The sequence below is a fragment of the Eumetopias jubatus genome, unplaced genomic scaffold, assembly GCF_037043125.1.
Source record: "Eumetopias jubatus isolate StellerSeaLion01/CBP00866 unplaced genomic scaffold, mEumJub1_p1.0 scaffold_9, whole genome shotgun sequence".
NCBI classification, from domain to species: domain Eukaryota; kingdom Metazoa; phylum Chordata; class Mammalia; order Carnivora; family Otariidae; genus Eumetopias; species Eumetopias jubatus.
The window spans coordinates 21,067,746-21,091,178 of record NW_028274815.1 but is presented as its reverse complement, the minus strand read 5'-3'; the positions used below and the strand labels follow the sequence as shown (position 1 = coordinate 21,091,178).

Below are 23,433 nucleotides of genomic sequence, written 5' to 3'. Positions count from 1 at the left end.
CTCAATATTTATAAACTTAGCTGTATATGGCAGAGCAGATTTGAGCCAACTCATGATGGTTCCTTTACAAGGACTGATATAGTGATACTCTAGAACAAAATGACATCCAAGAATTTCCCTAGCTTGGGTACCCTCTTCGGTTTGTGTTACAGGTGAGCTGTTTTTGGATCTAGAAGCTAGAGTTATGTTTGTGGGAATCCTTGATTCATTAGTTTTAAGTGCCTTTGGAACTTTTGATTTGGAACTGCATCAGAAAAATTGTCTGATTCATTACCGTCCCTGCATTCATGTGTGTGCTACTCCTGGAGATAACTAAGATAATTGGTGGCATCATTTGTGTTCTCTGGTAAAGCTACCACACATACAATTTGGGCAAATTTTGTAATCAGACGATTTTAGCTTTAAGATCACGATCACTTGGAGAGTAACCCAGACCTCAGATGTTAGGAACAAATGGAATAAAGTCAAGGTAAAGCTAGCTCCTGTAACCAGTATTCTTGAGATAGATTTTAAATCAGTAGTGAAAGGAGGTGTGGTCCAGGGCCTTATACTCCTCAGAGTCTACTAAGGATCTTTTTTTTTTTTTTTAAGATTTTATTTATTTATTTATTTGACAGAGAGACACAGCGAGAGAGGGAACACCAGCAGGGGGAGTGGGAGAGGGAGAAGCAGGCTTCCCGCGGAGCAGGGAGCCCGATGCGGGGCTCGATCCCAGGACCCCGGGATCATGACCTGAGCTGAAGGCAGATGCTTAACGACTGAGCCACCCAGGCGCCCCAAGATTCACAATTTCTGGATATGTCTAAAGACAGGAAAATCAGTAACTAAGTAGGCCAGACTAGTGAATTTGGGAACAGAATCATGGTCTCAGAGGTCATTCCTTTTCACTTTTCAATAGCCATATATGCTACAGTAGCTGTTTTGAGTAGTGGCTGTTACATGTTTGTTAAAGGTGATCTCTAAGAAATTCAGGTGTATTTATTGCAATACAGGAAGATCTAAGAAATAACAACAGAATCCCATTGTCAATAGGTTAATAGATTTAAATAGCATAACCTTGCACTATATTTGGCATTATAATAGAAGATATTTAACAGCAAAGTAATAGCAAATTCAGAATTGTGGTCCAGATAAACTGTTACTGAACTGCCTTTGTATTCATTCCTCTTCTAGAAATTATCGCATTATTGAATATTTATCCTCAGTTTACATTAAGATGAGATGTTCTGTGAAGATCTTTTCTCATTATAGGTAGTCTCTTAAACTGGGAGTAGAATGGGCTATATATGGTGTTTGGATGGTGAAGGTAAGAGGTGAACGTAATGTCATATGGAATTCATGTTTACTCTTTGCTGAGTGACCAACAATGAGGAATGATTTAGTTTCTCATAGGATGTGCTTCTCTTGTTCATGGGTCATACATATGGTATGTGGCATAGATATGTAAATTTTTAGGTACATATTATATAATCTCTGAACGTTTTTGTTCTCCAGTGGAGATTAATGTGGAAAGTTTGTAGTTAGCAGTGATAGGAGCAGCGTGCAACAGAGCAGTTCTAAATCAGTTACAGTTATTAATAAAGGTAAAGCAAAGTAATTGTGCCTATTTCTTTGTCTTATTTAGGGTTTTTACTCTCAGTCTGACATCATTTTAATTCAAATGCATTGTAAGACAGGAAGAACATTGAGATAGTATCAAAACCCACTTCCTTTTATGTACAAAAATAAAGAGTTCTGACAGCAAAACTGATACTTCTAGTTGAAAATCAATAGAAACTCTCTTGATAATAGATACACCTTTTAACCAGATAGGAACAGAGAACAGAACTTTGAAATTCAGTCCAATATTAAAACTAGTTTATTGATTTCCATGTAAAGTGGAAGAACTTAGAAGTTCATAGTTTGGGTTCCTAATTATCAGACAGGAAACAATGTTCAGAGAAGAGCTTTATGGAATTCCAAGCCAAGGTAAGGTGGAATAAATTCAGAAAAAAAGATTAAAATCAACTTTTTCTGTTGCTTTGTTTTGCAGAATCATAGCTAAGCAAAGTCTCTGCCTTTTCCCCAAAATAAAATATAAATATTGCTGTATGAAGCAACGATAGAAGTATTTTTATCTTCTGGTAGAGAAAGTTTATTAAATTTTGGCCTGCTTTTAAAGTGTCTTAAGAAAAAAATTAATTATGTAAAATACACCTTTTTACTTACAAGGAATTACTAATTCTTTCCAGGGGCATAAACTAATGTTAATTTAATTGCTTGTTCAAAATTACTTTAAATCAGGAATTTGATAAATACTGTGTTTGGAGTTAATTTCAAATACCAAAGACCTGCCTGCCCTCTAATAACCATTTCTGTATGTAAGTTTACTGAATGGGGATGATTATGTATATAATGTTTCCTTTAAAAAGTATACTCGGGAGAAAAACTCCTTTGGGCAAAGTTAACTTACATGGAGAGCAATCTTTGAGAGAGATCTTCTCTTTTTCTGTGGTGTGGTTGGTGGCTGAGTCAGAGGTTTTAGCTCTGTCATGTGTTAAACATGGCTCTACTGTTAGGACTTGGATAGGTAGGGTACCCAGAAGCAAGGAACGGTGCTCAGGTATGGCCTCTCCATCTTTGATTAGGGGATTGTTTGAATATTAATCAGTAGCCACAGCCTGCCAAATTTGAGGTAGACTGCACTTGGTGTGGGAAGTTAACAGTCTTTTAACTTCTGGAAATAAAATTCCTCAAAAGACAGACTGGTGAAAATAAAAACTCTCCCTTAAGAGAGGGATTGCTGTTTAGGAAGATTCAAACAATTTTGGATACCTCGGTTGTTAATCAGTCTTTCAGCTTTTAATCCTTCAACTATAGAAGGCTAAACTTCAATTTTGATGTTATTGCTTCATTATTTCTGATAGTATTTCTAATACTTGAGAGGGGCCCATTGAATATCTTCAGGAAGAAATAAAATAGGGATTATTCAGTAAAGCCTTTAATTCAAAGGTATCTAATGTGGATAGTCTGTATCCTTTTGACCTTGTTCAATATAATATCCATTGAAATGGAAAATTCTCCATGCTGTAATATATCTGAAAAGTAGTACCGTATGAATGTGTACTCAGTGGGTAGTAGTAATTGTCCAGCAACCTGAGACTATTTCAGTAAACTATGTAAAACTGGCTTTAAGTGCCTCAAGTTCTAGGGGCGCCTGGGTGGCTCAGTTGGTTAAGCGTCCGGCTCTTGATCTCAGTTCAGGTCTTGATCTTGGTTCAGGTCTCGATCTTAGAGTTTTGAGCTCAAGCCTCAAGTTACAAATTTGTTTTAAATAATTTTCTGGAAATAATTTTAAGCTTAAAAACTCATTTCTCTACTCGGGGTGGGGGGGCTGGTTTTTAAATCAAGTAACAAGTAACTGTGGGTCTTTCGATCAGAGTTTGTTAATATTTAAAAAAATTGTTAATATTTTATTATGTCTATGTATTTATATGAAAGCAAGCATTTTTTTTCCTAATCCAATACTAAAAATGTTCCTAAATAAGAGAGCTTTTAAGTGTTGAGCAGTCCACATTGGAGGACCAGTAGATCAGGATATAATCTTGAGAAGTATTATTTAGGCCATTCATTAGTTTACTTACAAAGTCAAAGAAATAGGGGTGCCTGGGTGGCTTAGTTGTTGGGCGTCTGCCTTCGGCTTGGGTCATGATGGGATCGAGCCCCGCCTTCGGCTCCCTGTTCCACAGAGAGCCTGCTTCTCCCTCTCCCACTCCCCCTGCTTGTGTTCCCTCTCTCGCTGTGTCTCTCTGTCAAATAAATAAATAAAATCTTAAAAAAAAAAATCAAAGAAATATCTCTATTTAGACTGCTTGCCACACTCATTCTTTGTCCAGTACGTATGTACTATTTGCCAGGTATTTGGGAAACCAGTTTAAATAAGGTGTGGGCCCCATCCATATCTAGAGGTATAGAAAAAGAAGCAGACAGTTAGCAAATGACTTTAATAAATAACAAGTGTTAATATGTGTCATGTTATGGCAGCATTAGAGAAGGAAGTTGTTAACTAACTGGGTTAGTATTATGTGAGCTATAGAATATTTTAATATACTTCCTTCTGTTGGGAGTATAACCTCTAAGGAAGACAGGATGTATCACGGAAAGAAAACATACAAAGACAAGAAGGTAGAAAGAAGGCCATATGAAGATAAGTTTGGGTGGAAAAGGAGATTTGTGGAAAGAAAGAAGGAGAAAGAAGTAGGGATCAGACTGTTCTTCTTTAGTGCTAGTCTCCATTATTTATAGGGTATTGCTCTGCATAAAGTGATTTCTTAGGAGATTTAAGAAATGTAGTATGTAGGGGTGCCTGGGTGGCTCAGATGGTTAAGCATCTGCCTTCGGCTCAGGTCATGATCCCGGGGTCCTGGGATCGAGCCCCGTGTCGGGCTCCTGGCTCAGCGAGGAGCCTGCTTCTCCCTCTGCCTCTCTCCCTGCTCATGCTTTCTCTCTCTCTCTCTGTATCTCTGTGTCTCAAATGAATAAATAAAATCTTTAAAAAAAAAAAAAAAAGAAATGTAGTATGTATGGATCAGAGAATAGCAACCCCGCTGACTGTTTCAAATTTTCATAGCCACATACCAAGAGGAACCAAAAAAACATTTTTTTAAAAGATTTTTTTTGACAGAGAGAACCCAAGCAGGGGGAGCCGCAGGCAGAGGGAGAAGCAGGCTCCCGGCCCAGCAGGGAGCCCAACACGGAACTCAATCCCAGGGCCCTGGGATCATGACCTGAGCTGAAGGCAGATGCTTAGCCGACTGAGCCACCCAGGTGCCCCAGGGAACAAAATTTTTGTTTATAGACCTTTTGCTGTTGGTTTCCTCCTCTTGTCCATTTAAGATCTGAGTTAGTACACTGGCTTTTTTAAATTTTAATTTATTTTTATTATTACTGTTTTTTCAAGTTTTTATTTAAATTCCAGTTCATTAAATACACTAGCTTTGATTTGTTTTTCTATTGACTATTGTTTATTGTGGTGTCTCTCCCAATTGGATGGGGGCATTTTTCTACTGACTATTGTTTATTGTGGTGTCTCTTCCAATTGGATGGGGGCCCCCAAATGTGGGGCGACAATCAGGTGGAAGCTGGTGGCGCTGGTAGCACGGGCAGTCAAAGAATTCACCTGAGGCAGAACGAAGGAGATCGAAGTTTACTGAATACACCACAAGGGAGCAGTGGGCAGGACAGCAAAGGAGGGAATATCTGCACGAGGTGGTGGTGAGGACTCTTTTTAAAGGGGGAGAGTTAGGACAGATGGGGATGTATGGAATATTCCCCGTTTTTGGTAACTGTGCCTGGTTGTAAGTAGCCCATTGGTCAGTTAGGGCTTATGGATATTTTGAGGTGGGTCCCCTGATGGGCCCTTCTGTATTCAATCTGGGGGGCCGAGGTGGGCCCTTTTGCCTTGTTCAACATTCCATTGCTCAAGCCTGTTGCCTAAAAGTGACCTCTACATTTATGTTAGTTCAGTTTTCTAGTCACTGGTATTTGGGTTAAAAACATTCATTTCTGGGGCAGCTGGGTGGCTCAGTTGTTTGGGCGTCTGCCTTTGGCTTAGGTCATGATCCCAGGGTTCTGGGATCGAGCCCCGGGGAGCCTGCTTCTTCCTCTGCCCCTCCCCCCTGCTCACGCTCTCTTTCCCTTTTTCTCTCTCTCTCTCTCTCAAATAAATAAAATCTTAAAAAAAAAAAAGCGTTCATTTCCATTTCACTCTTGAAAATCATTTGTTCTGGGTAGTAGATTTCCTTGATACAGGATGAGATTAATTGGTGGCATTAATTGGTTTTATTTGAAGTAGTATAGAAGTGTGAGGGATTATTTTTCTCCAAGTGCCACTTTGTAAGATAGGATTATGAACAATGTCTCAGTCCTTGTGGGACTTTGTGGGCCAAAACACTGGTGTCCTAGCACTAACCAATGGTCTGTGAAACCCAGGAAATATTGGAATGGAGGGAAGGCAAAAAATCGTAACAAAGGTTTGATCTCCCACTGCTTTGTGCTGATAATGGAAACTACAGAAATATGTGTCTTGCACATGAATTTGTACACTGAAATTACCTGCAGTACAGATAATATCTACCAAGAAATAAATGTCATTTGTTTTAAAAAAAAAAGATTATAAATAGGGGCTTGATGAAGTTAAAATGCAGCCTTTAATGTTCATTTTTCAAAGTGCCCTATTCTTAATATCTTTATCCTTTTTAAAATGTAGCCCTAGGAAATCTTGGTTCCTTATTTTGTAACTCTGGGCACTATTCCCATGCCCTTCCCACACATCCCTTACCCTGCATCCTCCCCTCCCCAGCTAGCTGATTTATTCTCAAACTTTTCATCACAAAGTACTATTCTCTTCCCTCCTCTATCCATTATGGACACTTATAATAAAAATGGCCCAGCAGTGTCAAATTTCTATGAAAATACCTAAACGCTTGTTCTCACTTTTTGTATTTATCATATAGCCGACCAGTCTTTGGACTACATTCCTCCTCTAAAGGAAGAAAAACATAAAATGATCTTGTTCCCCCTTTTTTGAATTGAGAGTGGAAAATAACTCTACCTTCATGAGTAAATAATGAACGGTAATGATTTTTTTTTAAAGATTTTATTTATTTATTTGACAGAGACACAGCAAGAGAGGGAACACAAGCAGGGGGAGTGGGTAGAGGGAGAAGCAGACTTCCTGCCAAGCAGGAAGCCTGATGCGGGGCTCCATCCCAGGATCCTGAGATCATGACCTTAGCCTAAGGCAGACGCCTAATGACTGAGCCACCTAGGGGCCCCTGTAATGATTCTTTACTAGCACTGCAGAGGCATTAGGCCAGCTCTCAGTCACTGCTCATCCTTCCTCAGAAGTAACTATTGTCCTGACTTCTGTCAATGTAGTTTTACCTGTTTAAAATTTTTTATTAAATTATATATATTCAGAAAAATGCACCTTATGCAGCTTGTTGAATTTTCACAAATGGAACAACACCGTGAACCATCATTCAGATCAAAGAACAAAACATTGTCAACACCCCAGTAGTCCTCTCTGTGCTCCCTTCTGGTAATAACCATTGCCCCAAAGTAACCACTGTAATAATTTATGATAGTATAGAGAAGATGTGTCTGGAGCAGAACCAGAAGCTGGTTTTAAACTTAAATCAAATCATGCCTTTTCTTTTTTTGGCCCAAATAATGTTTGTAAGTTTTCATCCATGTTTTTGTGTATATTCATCAAGTTCTTAAAACTGTATTCCATAACTGTTCTCCCCCAGTAGCTCTACTTATCTATCCTACCATTGATGAACATTAGGTTATTTCTAGTTTTTGCCTATTCTACTGTGAATGCTTTTGTATGTCTTTTTGTACTCGTTTCTTCTGGGTATGTACTTGGGAGCAGAATTAACTATAGTGTATGCTGCCAGACAGTTTTTCAGAGTGGTTCTACCAATTTATACCCCCCACCAGTAATGCGTGAGTTCCAGCTATTTCACATGCTCACTAATTGTCAGCCTTCTAAATTTTAGACTTTGGTTAGTGTATAATAGTGTTCCATGTGGTTTTAAGTTGTACTTTCATGATGGCCAACAGAATTGGAGTCCTTTTCATTATGAATCATTTGGATATCCTCTCTTATGCAGTGCCTTTTCCAGTCTTTTCCATTTTTCATGGGTCATCTTTTCCTTAGTGACTTGTAGTTTTTCATATATTCCCTTATTGAATATATATCTTGTAAGTAACGTCTCCCTCTTTATGTCCTGTCATTTTACTCTCTGAAAAGTGTCTTTTGACGAATTTCTCAATTTTAATATAATCCAGCACATCCTTAAGAAAATTGCCGCTCTCACTGACATGAAAATCCTTTCTTCTGGGCCATAAAACATGCCTTAACAAATTTAAAGGGATGGAAATGATCTAATGTCTGCTCTCAGTTCACAATTAAACTAGAAATCAGTAACAGAAAGATAACCGGAGGGGTGCCTGGGTGGCTCAGTCGGTTATGTCTGTCTTCATCTTGGGTCGTGATCCTGGGGTCCTGGGATCAAGCCCCACGTCAGGCTGACTGCTCATCGTGATCTGCTGCCCCTCCCCCCAGTTTGTGCATGTGCGCACTCTCAAATAAATAAAAATCTTTTAAAAAGAAAGATAACTGGAAAATTGGAAAATACATGGAGCTTAAACAACACACTGAGTAAAACGTGGGTCAAAGAAGAAATCTCGAGAAATTTTTAAATATTTTGAACTGAATAAAAGTGAAAACACAACATAACAAAATTTGTGGTATGCATTGAACAAAGCACTGATTTACCTTTTTTAAAAAACAGAAAAGACCTAAATAAACAAATTCAGGTTGAAGTAAATACCCAAACAAGAAAAATGTAAAACATGAGACTTTTCCACAGTGCTTTAAGAACTTAGATGAAATGGAATGATTTTGTAGGAAAATAGAATGCATAAAAATTGAACCCAATAGAGATAGAAAATCTAAACGATAAATTTTCGTACCAATAGGGATATAGAAGAGCTCCCCTTCAATTGAACAACATACTTAAATGGCTTTTCAGGGAAATTCAACCATATGTTAAAGGATCAAACAAGCCTAATGTTTTAAAAACTATTCCAGTGCAGGAATAGTTTATATTATTCAGATTCTTTTAGGAAGTAAAATTTCAAAACTTTTTAGAGTACAGCACCATCTTGGGAATACTGAGGGAAAATCTTAAAGTTAGCATATAAAATCCAACCATACGTTAAAAATTATAAATCCTAAACAAATGGGGTTTTAGGTTGTAAGTCTGATTCACTACTGGGAAATCCATTATTATTCATCATATTAGTAGATGATATGGAAAATCCTATTGCCATTTCTATACTTGCTGAAAGGCCTTTATGTAAATTCAGTACTCAATAAAATTGAGAATTGATGGATACTTCTTTAACATAATAACTGAGTCAGAAAACCAGCATCTTAATGGGGAAACACTAGTGGCTTGCTCTTGAGCTAGAAGTCAAGAACAAGGTGCCCAGTATCTCAGTTCTTAGATCTCAACACAAGGAAGCAAGAGAAGCAGTTGGAACAGTGAGCAACAAAAAAGGGGGAAACTACTTCAATGTGCGGATGGTACAGTTATGTACCTTACCCAAAAGAGTTATGACAAAAGAATCAGTGGAGATAAAGACTGATGAAGAAGGTAAAGAATTTGGTAAAGTAGCAGATGTAAATAAAAATATTTGGCAACCAGCCATATTTAGATAAAGGGAACACATTCAAAATAACTACAACAGCAGAAACTCTGAGCATGACCTTTGTAAGATATGTGCAAAGGTGTTAGAACTGAATTTCCAAAAAAGGTGGAAATGGGTTCATTTTTCATACCATACTCTAGGATAAATTCCAAACAAATGAGAGATATAATGTAAAACATGAAACCAAGTACTAAAGGAAAACATGGTGAGTTCCTTTTAAAACCTGAGAATAATGAAACTTTTTAAACTGTTTCTGGAAGCATGTGATTTTATCCCCTGACTCAGCAAACCCACCTCTCAGAATCAGTCCACAGATACGTCAGCAATACAAAACAGCATAGCTTAAACTAACGCTTCTCAAATTTGAGCATGCATCAGAATTAGGTGTTTATTTCGACAGATTCCTGAGCCCTATCTTCAGAGTTTCTGATTCAGTAGATCTAGGCTGGGATCTAGTAATTTGCATTTCCAAAAGATTTTTTATTTTATTTTTATTTTTTTAAAGATTTTATTTATTTATTTGAGAGAGAACGAGCACGGGGGAGCGGCAGAGGGAGAGAGAGAAGCAGGCTCCCTGCTGAGTAAGGAGCCTGATGTGTGGGGCATCATCCCAGGACCCTGGGATTATGACCTGAGCCAAAGGCAGACTCTTTTTTTTTTTTTTTTAAGTTTTTTTAATTTATTTTTTAGAGAGCGAGCGGGAGAGAAACAGCATGAGAGGGGAGAGGGTCAGAGGGAGAAGAAGGCTCCCCGCGGAGCCAGGAGCCCGATGTGGGACTCGATCCGGGGACTCCAGGATCATGACCTGAGCTGAAGGCAGTCGCTTAACCAACTGAGCCACCCAGGCACCCCTGAAGGCAGACTCTTAACTGACTGAGCCACCCAGGTGCCCCTCCAACAGATTTTAAAATACTGATTGTTTTTCTTCGTGTAACACCTTAAGAGCCACTGGTTAGGACATTGTAGTAATAAGAGCAAAAATCCAGAAAGAACCAATATACTCATCATTCTGGTTGAAGTAATTATAGCACATCTGCACAATGGAATTCTGTGTACCTATTAAAAGGAATGTGGTAGATCTCTATATTCTGTTCTAGAATGTTCCCCAAGGTATATTAATTATTTTAAGTTTTAAAAAATCAGTATTCTAGACAGCTTATGTACTTGATTTTTTGCTTAAAGAAATGAGTAAAAGTATTAAAATACCTATACTGTTTTCACCAAAACAAAAATACAAGTATAAAAACAGTGGAAGGATACAAATTAATATAAATGATTTCATAAACAGGAAGAGAAATAATAAAAGGGTGTATACAGGGGAGGGAGCTAGACTTATATGGAAGTCAGTTTTATCGCTTTACAATAATTACAAGTTTTTAAAATGTACTTTCTAGGGGTGCCCGAGTGGCTCAGATGGTTAAGTGTCTGCCTTTGGCTCAGGTCATGATCTCAGGGTCCTGGGATGGAGTCCCGCATAGGGCTCCCTGCTCCTTGGGAGCCTGCTTCTCCCTCTGCCTCTCTCTCTCTCTCTCTCTCTCTCTCTCTCTCTCTCTCTCATGAATAAATAAATAAAATCTTAATAAAATAAAATGTACTTTCTAGAAATATGAAACAAAGCAAACTCAAGAATATGTCAAATTTGTGGCATAGTGACATAAGTAAGTTGCTTGGAATCTTAGTTATAGGAGACCAAACATCAATAAATCTTAAACTGCATTCGATAGTCTTATTTTCAGTAATAGGTACGGTTTCTTTGAAATTAGATCTATAGTAGAAAGCAAATTAATAATTATAGTAATGTTATCAGGAACCAGGATTATCAAGGAAGAAGAGAAGTGATAGAATTATAGAATCAGAAAAGTTAGGTGACAGTCCTGTAACCTTAAATTTAATTTGGTATCCATCCATGAATTTATTTTTGTCTTTCTTAAAAAAAGGGCTTTCTTGTTCTAACCATTGAAAAGTCCTAGAACCAGTGGTAACCCCGTAGCAGTGCGCACCCCCTACCCTGCAGCACATGGTCTTTTAATAACATTTACATTTAAAAGATACCAGTGTCTTTGGAGAAGTGGCTGATCCAAGTTGGGCAAAAAAATATGCAAGGTTGCCTGAGACACTTTCTTTGGCAGATAGCGAGGAAGCTGGATACTGCTGAGGTCATGTCCCAGAGATGGTTTACAACTTGAAGGCTTGGCCACAAAACCAAAAGGTTACAGTTTGAATGCCAAATTTGTAATGATTGGTTTTGATTTAAACATTTTAAATACTTAAACATCTATGGGTTGATGATGACACTTCAAAATCAGTTTTATGTACTATTAGCTTTCTGAGACTGCTGTAACAAATTACCACCAACTACATGCCTCTAAAGACAACAAAATTTAGGGGCACCTGGGTGGCTCAGTCGTTAAGCGTCTGCCTTCGGCTCAGGTCATGATCCCAGGGTCCTGGGATCGAGTCCAGCATCAGGCTCCCTGCTCAGCAGGAAGCCCGCTTCTCCCTCTCCCACTCCCCCGCTTGTGTTCCCTCTCTCGCTGTCTCTCTCTCTGTCAAATAAATAAATAAATCTTAGGGGAAAAAAAAGACAATAAAATTTACTTTCTCATGTTCTGGAGGCCAGAAGTCTGAAATCAGGGTGTCAGCAGGGCCATACTCCCTGTGGAGGCTCTAGGGGAGAACTCTGTTTCTTGTATTTTTTAGCTTCTGGTGGTTGCTGACTTACTTGCCTTGTGGCCACATCACTATAATCTCTGCCTGTCTTCACATCACCTTCTTTTCTGTCTGTCCTCTGTGTCATTGGATTTAGGACACTTGAGATAATCCAGGATGATCTCATCTCAAGATCCTTAACTTAATTACATCTGCCAAGACTCTTTTTCCAAATAATGTAACATGCACAGATTCTGAGGATTAGGGCATAACTTTTGGGTGGCCACCATTCAGCCCACAAGTACCCACTCATTTTGAAAATATACTGAGTTTGGATCTTGGTTGTGCCCCTTAATGTCTGAGTCCTCTGGCAAGCTAATTAAATTTCCTGATATGCAAAATTTAGATGATATTACAATATACAAAGAATGTGTATATTTGAAATTTATGTATAAATATATGTCCTTGGATTGAGCCCAGTGTCAGTCTTCCTGCTCAGTGGGGAGTCTGCCTCTCCCTCTCCCCGTGGTACCCCCCCCCCCGCTTGTGCTTCTCTCTTTCTCTCTCTGCCTCAAATAAATAAATAAAACCTTTTAAAAATAGATATATGTCCTTAAAAATCTTTTCATATTTTTATTTGTGTAGAAAAATGTCAGTAAGGATGCTAATCCAAATATATTATTTAGTTCTCGGGATAGAATTGCAAGAGTTTGGGTGGGAATAGAAAGGACTTGTACCCACCTTAGAGGGTAGTTCAGTGAAATTCTGTTCAGATGAACCTAGCATGCTGTTAGAGGCATACAAGATAGTTACTTTTGGTTGCTCTTATTAATAAAATTGTGCCTGTCAGTGTAGCCACTAAAAGTAATTACGAGAGAGAAGTTTCCCAGCATGTGCTTAAGCCTTTAATATTTAAAAGTTAGGACAAAGTTTAACTTTCATAGAAGTTGAGACCTGTACTTGGCATTAAGTCAATTCTGGGAGATGTTCCTTACTGGTGGGTCCTGAAATTTTCATGATTTACTTCAGCTGGCTTGAGATAATGTCTATGGTTCATTTGTTAGAAAGGGCTTTTGCCTTAAGGGGGAACAGTCCAAATAGTTTGCCGGGGTAACTACAGATAGCTTTATTGTCTCTTTTTCAGGCTGCAAAGTGGAATTCTTATATACACTAATGGAATTATTTTGTTTGTTTTCTGTTTATTTTCAGGTGGTATTTGAGGTGGGTAAGGAAATAATATATTTTCAGATTTCTGCAAACCATTAAAAAGAATGAACATAGTCAAATATTAATAGTCTTTATTTTTATTATGTCCCTTTAGAAACATTGGTCAAATCAAAAAGACAGGCAATAACAAGTGTTGAGAAGGATTAGAACCCTCATACATTCCTGTAGAATTGTGAAAATGGTATAGCCATCTTGGAAAACATTTTGACAGTTCCTCAAAAAGTTAAACATAGAGTTGATATAAGACCCAGCAATTCTACTTTAAGATCTGAACACAGAAGAATTGAAAATATATGTCCAACACAAAATCATGCTAATGAGTGTTCAGAGTGGCCAGAAGGGGAAACAACCCAAATGTCCATCAGCTAATGAATAAACAAAATGCAGCATATGCATACAATGGTCTGTTATTCGATGATAAAAACGAAGTATTGATACATGCTTTAGTATGGATCAAACTTCAAAACATGGTCAGTGAAAAAAGCCAGTCACAAAAGAGCACGTATTAATGATTCCATTTATATGAAAGGTCTAGAATAGGCAAATGCATAAGGACAGAAAGTAGATTAGTGATTGCATAGCACTAGGGGCATAGTTAGGGAAAGAGGGGTGATAGCCAACCAGTGCAGGGCTTTTTGTGGGTGGTGAAAATAGATTCTGGTGATGGTTGCACAACTTTTAACCAAAGCCATTGAATTTTTACACTTTAGGTGAGTTGTGTGTTATATAAATCTTAGTAAAGCTGTTGTTTTTTAAAATTCGTTAACGTAAGTAGACTGAGGATGTGGTTTCTTTTCGCTGCTCAGTTATCTCAAGAACTTTATTTTTGTATGATATATCACAGTGAATTTTTTCTTAATGTTGCATTTTATGTCAGTTCTTTCCCATATATAAACCTTATCCTAAGGGTGGGAGTGCAAAGTCAGGTATGCCAAGTATGAAAAGTCACCTTCTTAGTATTGTCCTCTTTAAATGTTATCTACCGTGTATTCCTTTCTTAGGATTTATAAAAATATGTTGAAAAGCTGTTTTCCCAAATTTGTATATTCCAGTGAACCATGCTTCTGCATTTTTATGTCAGGTAGCTACCCACCGACATACTTTATATGGTATCTTCAAGCTTTTAGCCATACCACGAAATCCCATTTTGCTATCCGGGCCTTTTTAGTCCAATTACTATGGAAGGAGAAGGTGTTAGTAAGCATGTACTTACTCTTCCAGAGTTATCACTAGCAGTAGCGATTGCTATTTTATTATTTCTGTTATTAAGGGGTCTGAATCAGCATTTTCTTCGTTATCTCTTATCATGAGTAATGCACTGCTGAACTTTACAGAATATAAAAATCTAATTGCTATTTTAGTATAATAGGCTCCTGAAGGGAAAACCGTTATTCATATAAGACTAAGGTTTGGCCAAGCTCTGATGAGGTATAAAACAAGTAGTGATGAAGTAGAGAGAAATTTCACCCTGTGCAAATGTACATTGCTTCCATGAGAGAAATCCTAAAGCATCCTCTCACACTGGTAGGCCTGAAACTGTTGATTTAAGAGATGAAATAATACTAAGAATTAAAGCTGTAGTAGAGTTTTTGAGGTGGAGTGGCCTTATTGCCTTCATTTTAAAGATAGGGAAAACTGGGACCCAGTCTGTCAGCCCAGGGCTCTTTCATGATATCATGTTGTCATTAGATTTACCTTAACATACATGCTATCCAACAGGCTCTAGAATCTTCTCTAAGTTTTACCTAATTTGATGACTCATGGTTTATATTCTGCTTCCTGTTTCAATCAGTCTATTGAAAAATCAAAGAATAAAAAGTAATGAATACTAACTCCCATCCCTTCCCCATCCTATCATCCTTCACTAGAGCTTTCTGAGGAAATAAACTGAAAAGGGAGGCTGTTTGCAGTAGAACTCCAAAAAGAAGATCCTTCCCAAAAGTGTTTGGTCACAGTTCTTAATACAGGTAGCAGCATATGATTGGGGAAGGAATGGTGCTTGATGTCAACTCTGATAACCACATTATTTATTGTCATTTTTCTCCCCACTAGTATCGTCTAGACTGTCACAGCCATCTTCTCCCCAGTCAGGCTGCCCATCACCTACCATTCCAGCAGGTAAAGTCATTTCTCCATCACAGAAGCACAGCAAGAAGGCACTAAAGCAGGTAATCATGCTAGCCTGTGTTTATCAAGTCTTATCTCCTGCATTAAAAATTCATGATTCTAGAAGTCATTGAAAATTTCTTGAAAGGGCATTAGGTCCTTTTAAGGAAAAATTTCATGCAGTTTCCCACTTTGGATTTAATAATTTATGTACTTGTGTGCTATAGGTTTGTGGTAGCTAGTCTTTTTATCATTTTTTTTTAAAGATTTTATTTATTTATTTGACAGAGAGAGAGACAGTGAGAGAGGGAACGCAAGCAGGGGGAGTGGGAGAGGGAGAAGCAGGCTTCCCATAGAGCAGGGAGCCTGATGCCGGGCTCGATGCCAGGACCCTGGGATCATGACCTGAGCTGAAGGCAGACGCTTAACGACTGAGCCACCCAGGCGCCCCTTTTTATCACATTTTAAAAGCTCTTTATTTGTTCCTAATTTGCTAAGAGGTTTTTGTTTGTATGCATGTTTGTGGGTAAATTATGAATAGGTGTTGAACTTTTTGGCTTTGTTTTATTCAGCATTTATGGAGATGATCAGGTAGCTTTTCTCTTTAAAATTGCTAATATACAGACTTCCATGACTAGATTTTCTAATGTTAACATATACTTAGTTTCAGGAATAAACTCTACATGTTTGTTCCATATTTTTTAATATGTTATGGATTTTTCTTTTTTAAGATTTCTGCTTGGATTTTGCTGTTTTCTTGTACAATTCTTGTACAATTTTGGAATCAGGATGGTTCTAGCATTATAAAATAAGCTGGGTAGCTCTCTGCATTTTTCTAGATTTTTGGAAAATAATTATAGAATTGTTTTCTTAGCACTTCAGTTTCATTTGTTACTGATCTGATTTGATTCCTGCTTTTTGAACTAATTTTGGAAAAAATCTTTTTCTTAATTTTGGATATTTATTTCTCTTAGAAAATGGCCCATTTCATCTGACTTTTAAAATATTTGCATAAAATTGTAGTAGCATTCCTTTATGTTTCTTTTTCGTTCCTCAGTGTTGTTCACTTATAATATATCTTTTTTTCCCCAGTGCTACTTGCCATTGGTCTGTGTTATTGGGCTTTTCAAAGAACTTTTTTTTTTTGAAATGCAAATGGTCAATAAATACAGATTCACTAATAACTGAACGTGACAGACTACTTTTTTCCTCAGATTGGTATAAACTGAAGAACTTAATTATCAGGCATTGGCAAGTGTATAGAAAAATGGCTACTGGTAGTTTGCTGATGGAATATAAATTATTGTACTTTGGAAAGAAATCTTGTGATTATTAAAATTGTGAAGGCACATACCCCATGACTAAGCATTTGAACATTTTGGAACTTAGGTTAGAAAAATACAAATATCCATACCAGTTACACACATACACACAGAAAAATATTTGCATTCAAGTTTGTAACAGCAAAAACTTGCAAGTAACCAAATATATATCAGTTAGGGAATTCCTTCGTAAATGATGCCATTTCTATATGCAAGATCAAGTTTGTAATGTGTTTGTTTTATGTATATAGACCTGGAAGCATCATCACACTGTAATGTTGAATCACTAAAATTAGTTGTATTACAACATATAGAGTGTAATACCATTGATAAAAACAAACACATACCTACAAAACAATATTATATATATACACATATATATTTAAAGATTTTATTTATTTATTTGACAGGGAGAGAGAGACAGAGAGGGAGCACAAGCAGGGGGAGTGGGAGAGGGAGAAGCAGTCTTCTTGTTGAGCAGGGAGCCCGATGTGGACCTTGATCCCAGTACCTGGGATCATGACCTGAGCCGAAGCAGACGCTTAATGACTGAGCCACCCAGGCGCCCCACAATATTATATTTTTATTAGAAACACACATTAGTGTAAAAAAAAAAAACAAAACTCAATAAGGAAAAATAAATTGACTGTAGTTATCTCTGAAGATTAGGGGACAAGACTGAGTGGTGGTCAAGAGAGTTTAACTTCATGTTTGAATTAAATGGTAAAGATATAATCATGTATTATGTAATTGAAATTTTTAAAAATTATGTAGGCCTTAAAATATTAAAAGAAGTATTTAAAGCAAAAGCGCTTTTATTAAAAGAGTTTCAGAAATTTGATAGGATTTATTGCTGTCTGCCTGGATTAATCTCATAGCAGTTGTATTTTTATAAATTTTTTGAAAGATTTTAAGAAGTGTAAGATGCTTCCTTCCACAGGAAAAAGGCATGTATTTTCCTAAACCTTGTTAGATAATGCATGACATGTTTACTACTCCTGTATTATACTCCTATAATCCCAAGAGTCGAATGTATTTTCTTTAAAGAATACCAGTATGGAAAAGTATGTAAATTAGGTTGTTGGTATGTAAAGTAAGACCTTGCCTCCAGTGTAAGTTTTTTATAGTATTAGGTGAGAAAAATTACTTCAATATAAGGTATCCTGTATAACGATAAAGGTGGTTGTTTTTTTAATTTTAAAATAGAATTAGGAATAGAGTTTGTAAACTACTGAGGGAGGAAAAAACTGAATACAGTTCTTAAATAGGCTATAAGTTACTCTGTTTCTATCATGTGTCTGAATTTACACCATCATAGCAGGAATAGATGAGAACAAATGGTTCTATTAAATTTTGCACTAACCTAGAATAATCTGGATATTGTGAGTGACAAGGAAAGACCCAGTGGCTGCCACCCAGGATTTTCTGTTCTGATTGCGGAGAATGAGAGAGAAGCTGTAATCAGTGATCAGACAACACTGACAATTTTTTTATACATTGTGCTCCTGCCGTGGCTGTTAAAAATGTTGTAGGTAAATGTAAGTCAGATCCCTGACTCACTCAGTTCATTTTTTCCTTTGGCAGCTGAGGTCAAGATCAGTTGTTGCACCATGACTATATAACATTGCCAGAGATGAGGGTGAAGAGGCAATGGGAACCAAGTAGCCAGTTATTCCACACTTTTTTGCATGATAGTCTTGATGGTTAAAGCTTAAATTGGCAACTTAGCAAGGTCATAGATGTCCAACCTTTTCCTGAAATGTAGCTTTACTTTCTTAGTTTCTGTGTCTTTTTTTTTTTTTTTAAACCTTGAATTAAAAAGTTGCCTTCAGGGGCGCCTCTGTGGTTCAGTCAGTTAAGCGGCTGCCTTGGGCTCAGGTCATGATCCCAGCGTCCTGGGATTGAGCCCCACATTGGGCTCCCTGCTCAGTAGGGAGCTTGCTTCTCCCTCTCCCTCTGCCTGCCTCTCTCTCTCTGTGTCAAATAAATAATAAAATCTTAAAAAAAAAAAGTTCCCTTCATATATTTTCATGACTAAACTCTGGGAAGTTGTCATCTTTTTCATTCTAAATAGTTTAGTGTAGTGTATTCTATAAATAGAAACATTATAGAAATTAAAATATGCTGAAATAGCCAGAAGAAATTATACTATTCTTAGAACCAGTGTTTTGTAACTTTCCTTCCCTTCTATTTACTGTGTTGCTGTAAATTGCTGAGGATTTGGTCATTGGGCCAAATCTTACTGCTCTTACAGGAGATGAGAATCAAATGGTTATTTAACACCAATTGTTCAAATGTATCATCTCTGAAATAGATGTAAGCTAAATATTTATATTTCTACATAGAGCTAATGCAGACTGGGACTCTCTTTGGTCAAGGGCTTAGAATTTTATTTCCAGAAATGATTGGAAACCTCTAAGTTTCTGCTGCTACAAGTATGGGAAGTCCATGCCTTACTGGTGATTTTTAAGTTCTAAAAATGTTTGTGACTGATTCTCATATTTATACACAAGAGTAATACTGCCCAAAAATATGCAGACTCTTAAGTATCATTTTGGGCTTGTATTTAATTGGTTTCATTAAGGTTTTTGTTTACTTTGATAGCTTTCAAAGAAATGGGATGGTCATCATGCTTCTCACCACTTAAAAAGCATTCACTTCCTGTTATTAATTACTAAAAAATGATGTTATTTTGTTGCTTATAGTCAGTTTTCTTTTTATAGGCTCTAAAACAGCAACAGCAGAAGAAACAGCAACAGCAGTGCAGGCCGAGCATGTCCATCTCCTCCAGCCAGCCTCTCTCTCTGAAGACTGTCAAAGCAGCCAGTGACTCTATACCTGCCAAACCTGGTAGGCAGACTTGGGGTCTTTTGAATGGAAATTTCTTTTTCCAGAATTTTTATGCTGTTTTTCTAATTTGTATACCTTATCATTTATTTTTAAATTACTGGGTTTATTTACGTAGTCTGTTACTGCCAGATCATCAGTATAAATCTTTTCAGGAGAAATGGGAAAATTTATGCAGAATCATCCATCATGTAGTTACAAAAAAATAAATCGGCGAGATGTGCATGTTAGAATGGAATCAGTGACTGACTTCCAAGATGTCTAACCTAGTAATAATTTGGACGCCTCTAATCATTGACCTTACAAAGCTGATGTTGCCAAGACACTCAGACTAAACTCTTCACCAGTTCTCTCCTTTAAAGATAAAAAAGTTTTCCTAAGAACATAGGCTGCATTTGAGTTTCCATTGGATATAAACACAGCCTTTGGATTTTTGATGTTGTTGTTTGTTTTTCATCTAACCCAGATTAGATACAGGCTTTGTATTTTATTACACAATTCATTTTGATACTAGCTGATTATATGGGCCTGCCAAATTTAAATGGTATCTTGCAGAACTTTGCATTTTTGTTAGGAAGGAAATTTACCACCAGAAACAAATAATGTGCTGGGGAGAAGGACGTGATTTTATTTTATTTTTTAACTCTGAATTTGCAGACTCAAAACGCATTTGCAGGGTCACATTGCATCATACGTAACTCCTTTTAGTTTGTGTTGAATGATTTGTTTGATTGATTTCTGTCTATAACCTCAGTGTCACCAGTCTTTGCTATATTTTTTCTCTTAGCAATATGGGAAGGAAAGCCATCTGATGGGCAGTCAGGCAGCCCTCAAAACTCAAACTCTAGTTATTCTTGTTCAGTTCAAGTGGAAAATCCCTTGCTGGGCTTGGGGAAGAAGTCATTCCAGAGGTCTGACAGGCTCCACACAAGTAAGTTAATTTACAAAGACTTCAGTTCTGCATCTTAATTTATCAACTCTGTGTTTGAAATTCATCAGCTGTTTTGTGGTTTCGTTCTTTTTCTGACAACAGGTTGTTTTGTCCAGCATTATTTATGTCTTATTTCTGTGTACGGAAAAGTAGAAGGACTCGTAATTAAACATGCTAAACTGACCCTTTTTTTTCCCTGCTCCCTTTGAAATCCCACTAAGATGGGAATATGGAAATCCAAAAGATTAGATCCATAAGGGTGAAGAAAACAAGGAGACAACAGATGGGCAAGCAGTGTCAAGAAATTTTGATGAAAACTAGATGCTGAGCAACAGATGCCAATAATGAGCAAGCCAGCTAAGGCTGCAGAACACCAGAAAGAATCAAGAATAGCAGACATTGGGTGCCTGGGTGGCTCAGTTGGTTAAGCAACTGCCTTCGGCTCAGGTCATGATCCCAGGGTCCTGGGATCAAGTCCCACATCGGGCTCCCCCTTCTCTGGGGAGCCTGCTTCTCCCTCTGCCTGCCACTCCCCCTGCTTGTGCTCACTCTGTCTCTCTCTCTGTCAAATAAATAAAATCCTTAAAAAAAAAAAAAATAGCAGACATCATGTATCATAGTGGGAAAGGGTGAAGCCTAGGGTTGAAAAGAACCTTTTTTGGAAGTTAATAAGAAGCAGTTTGATGCCTCACTCTAGCAGGAAATAGGTGGTTTATTTTTGAAATTATGTACGGACTTCAAACTCAGAGATAGCACTTATGGCTGATGGCAGATAATGAGGCAGTGTACTGAAATCAGGAAAATTAAGAAAAATATAAATACTAATAGTGATCCTTCTTCTTGGCTTCCAGAATGTTAGTAGTAAGGCATATTTCTGTCACCACAACTTCCTTCCTCCCAGCCCCACCTATGTTCCAGCAGGAGATGGGTGGGTTGGTGCCTAAAGAAATTGAATAGCCTTGGGGCACCTGGGTGGCTCAGTTGTTGAGCATCTGCCTTCGGCTCAGGACATGGTCCCAGGGTCCTGGGGTTGAGCCCCTCATCGGGCTCCATGCTCGGCAGGAAGCCTGCTTCTCCCTCTCCCACTCCCCCTGCTTGTGTTCCCTCTCTCGCTGTGTCTCTCTCTGTCAAATAAATCAATAAAATCTTTAAAAAAAAAGAGAGAGAAATTGAATAGCCTCAGAAGAAAATCTGCAGGCTAATTTACAGATTCCCAGCTAAATAGAAATCATCTTGGTCATACTTCTGTGATGCTCACCAGTCTATAAGACCCACGTACGCACCCAAAATTTCGAGACAGCCTTCTTAATGTATTTTCATTGTGATTATTCATGATTACCTTTGAAGAAGACCTCCATCATGAGGCACAGAATCTGAAATACAGATTCAGAAGAAACAGACAATTCAGGAAGATTTAAAACAAATAACTTTAAAAACAGTAATATCCACAGAAAGGTATAAAAGATGACATTGCATCTATGAAAGAACAGACTGCTATTTTAAAAATCAAAAAATAAAGAGTTCCACGGTATTAACTAATAGGGTAGCTGAAATAAAAAATAACAATAGATGGGGTGCTTGGGTGGCTCAGTCGTTAAGCATCTGCCTTCAGCTCAGGTCATGATCCCACGGTCCTGGGATGGAGTCCTGCACTGGTCTCCTTGCTCAGCGGGGAGCCTGCTTCTCCCTCTGCCTGCCCCTCCCCCTGCTTGTACTCTCTCTGTCTCTGTCTCTCTCTCTGACAAAGAAATAAAATCTTTAAAAATAAATAAATAAAATAGTAGAACCATCAGAAAGAACAGAAATTGAAAGGGGGCTTAAGATAATAAGAGAAATAATAGAAGAAAATTCCAGAGAATTTAAAGTCACAGTTCCAAAGATGAGAGTTCATAGTTGGTGTCAAGGAACATGAATAAAAAGAAACCAATTCCAAGACACATTCTTTTGAAATTTCAAAACATCCAAGATAGTGAGAAGGTTCCAAAAAAGAACCAAGGAGAAAGAAAATACTTCACATACAAAGATGTAAGAATTGGAGACACCTAGGTGGCTCAATCTGTTAAGCGTCTGCCTTTGGCTCAGGTCATAATCCCAGGGTCCTGGGATCGAGTCCCACATCGGGCTCCTTGCTCAGTGAGGAGCTTGCTTCTCCCTCTGCTTGCCATGCTTCCTGCTTGTGCTCTCTCTCTCTGTCAAATAAATAAAAATCTTAAAAAAAAAAGTAAGAATTGGGATGGTTAACATTTCAGCAGCAGAATAGAAGTTAAAAGATGTGCAGCAATGCTGACAAAATTCAAAGGATTATTCTTTTTAAAAAATTTTTTTTTAATTTTTAATTTTTTTAAAGATTTTATTTATTTATTTGGCAGAGAGAGACACAGCAAGAGAGGGAACACAAGCAGGGGGAGTGGGAGAGGGAGAAGCAGGCTTCCTGTGGAGCAGGGAGCCCGATGTGGGGCTTGATCCCAGGACCCTGGGATCATGACCTGAGCCAAAGGCAGATGCTTAACGACTGAGCCACCCAGGTGCCCCAAGGATTAGTTATTCTATACCCATTTATATGTTCCAGACACTTCCAAACTATTAAGTGTGAAAACAGAATTAATATTTTCAGACTGCTTTATTTTTTTGTTTTTTAATTTAACAAAATTATTTATTAAAAAATAAGATAGCTGCCTGGTGGCTCAGTCAAGTTAAGCATCTGACTCTTGATTTCAGCTCAGGTCATGGTCTCAGTGTCATGAGATCGAGCTCTGGGTTTGGCATACCTTCTAAAAGTATTTATGAATATTTTTAATCTTTGGCAGTGGAATTGATGATCAAAGGGTATGCTCAGTTTATGGCAGATATTGCCTCTAAGAAAAATGCACAAGGAGGACAATAAAGCAAAGAAGCTGGCACCCCCAGCAACTTGTAGATTAGGTTTTTACATTTCATTGCTTATATTGTGCCTGGTAATCTTTAAATTATTTTCCCTCCTGCCTTAAAACTCACTTAAGCGTCTTCTTGGGTAGCAGGAACAAATTAGATAGGTTCTGCACTCTGCAGGTGCCAGGACACCTGAGCTACAGCTCCTGCAGGACTGGA

The 23,433-nt window shown here is 37.7% G+C and overlaps 1 protein-coding gene across 2 annotated transcripts in view; it reads left to right on the top strand.

The window, feature by feature from the left end:
* Window positions 1-23,433, top strand: part of ASXL2 (ASXL transcriptional regulator 2) — a 141,965-nt gene that overhangs the window by 87,660 nt on the left and 30,872 nt on the right. For both annotated transcript variants that reach the window (XM_028099391.2, XM_088026356.1), the window contains 3 exons: window positions 15,193-15,308; window positions 19,292-19,418; window positions 20,203-20,346. In XM_028099391.2, the coding sequence (XP_027955192.2) occupies window positions 15,193-15,308; window positions 19,292-19,418; window positions 20,203-20,346 (387 nt within the window). The remainder of the gene's footprint in view (window positions 1-15,192; window positions 15,309-19,291; window positions 19,419-20,202; window positions 20,347-23,433) is intronic.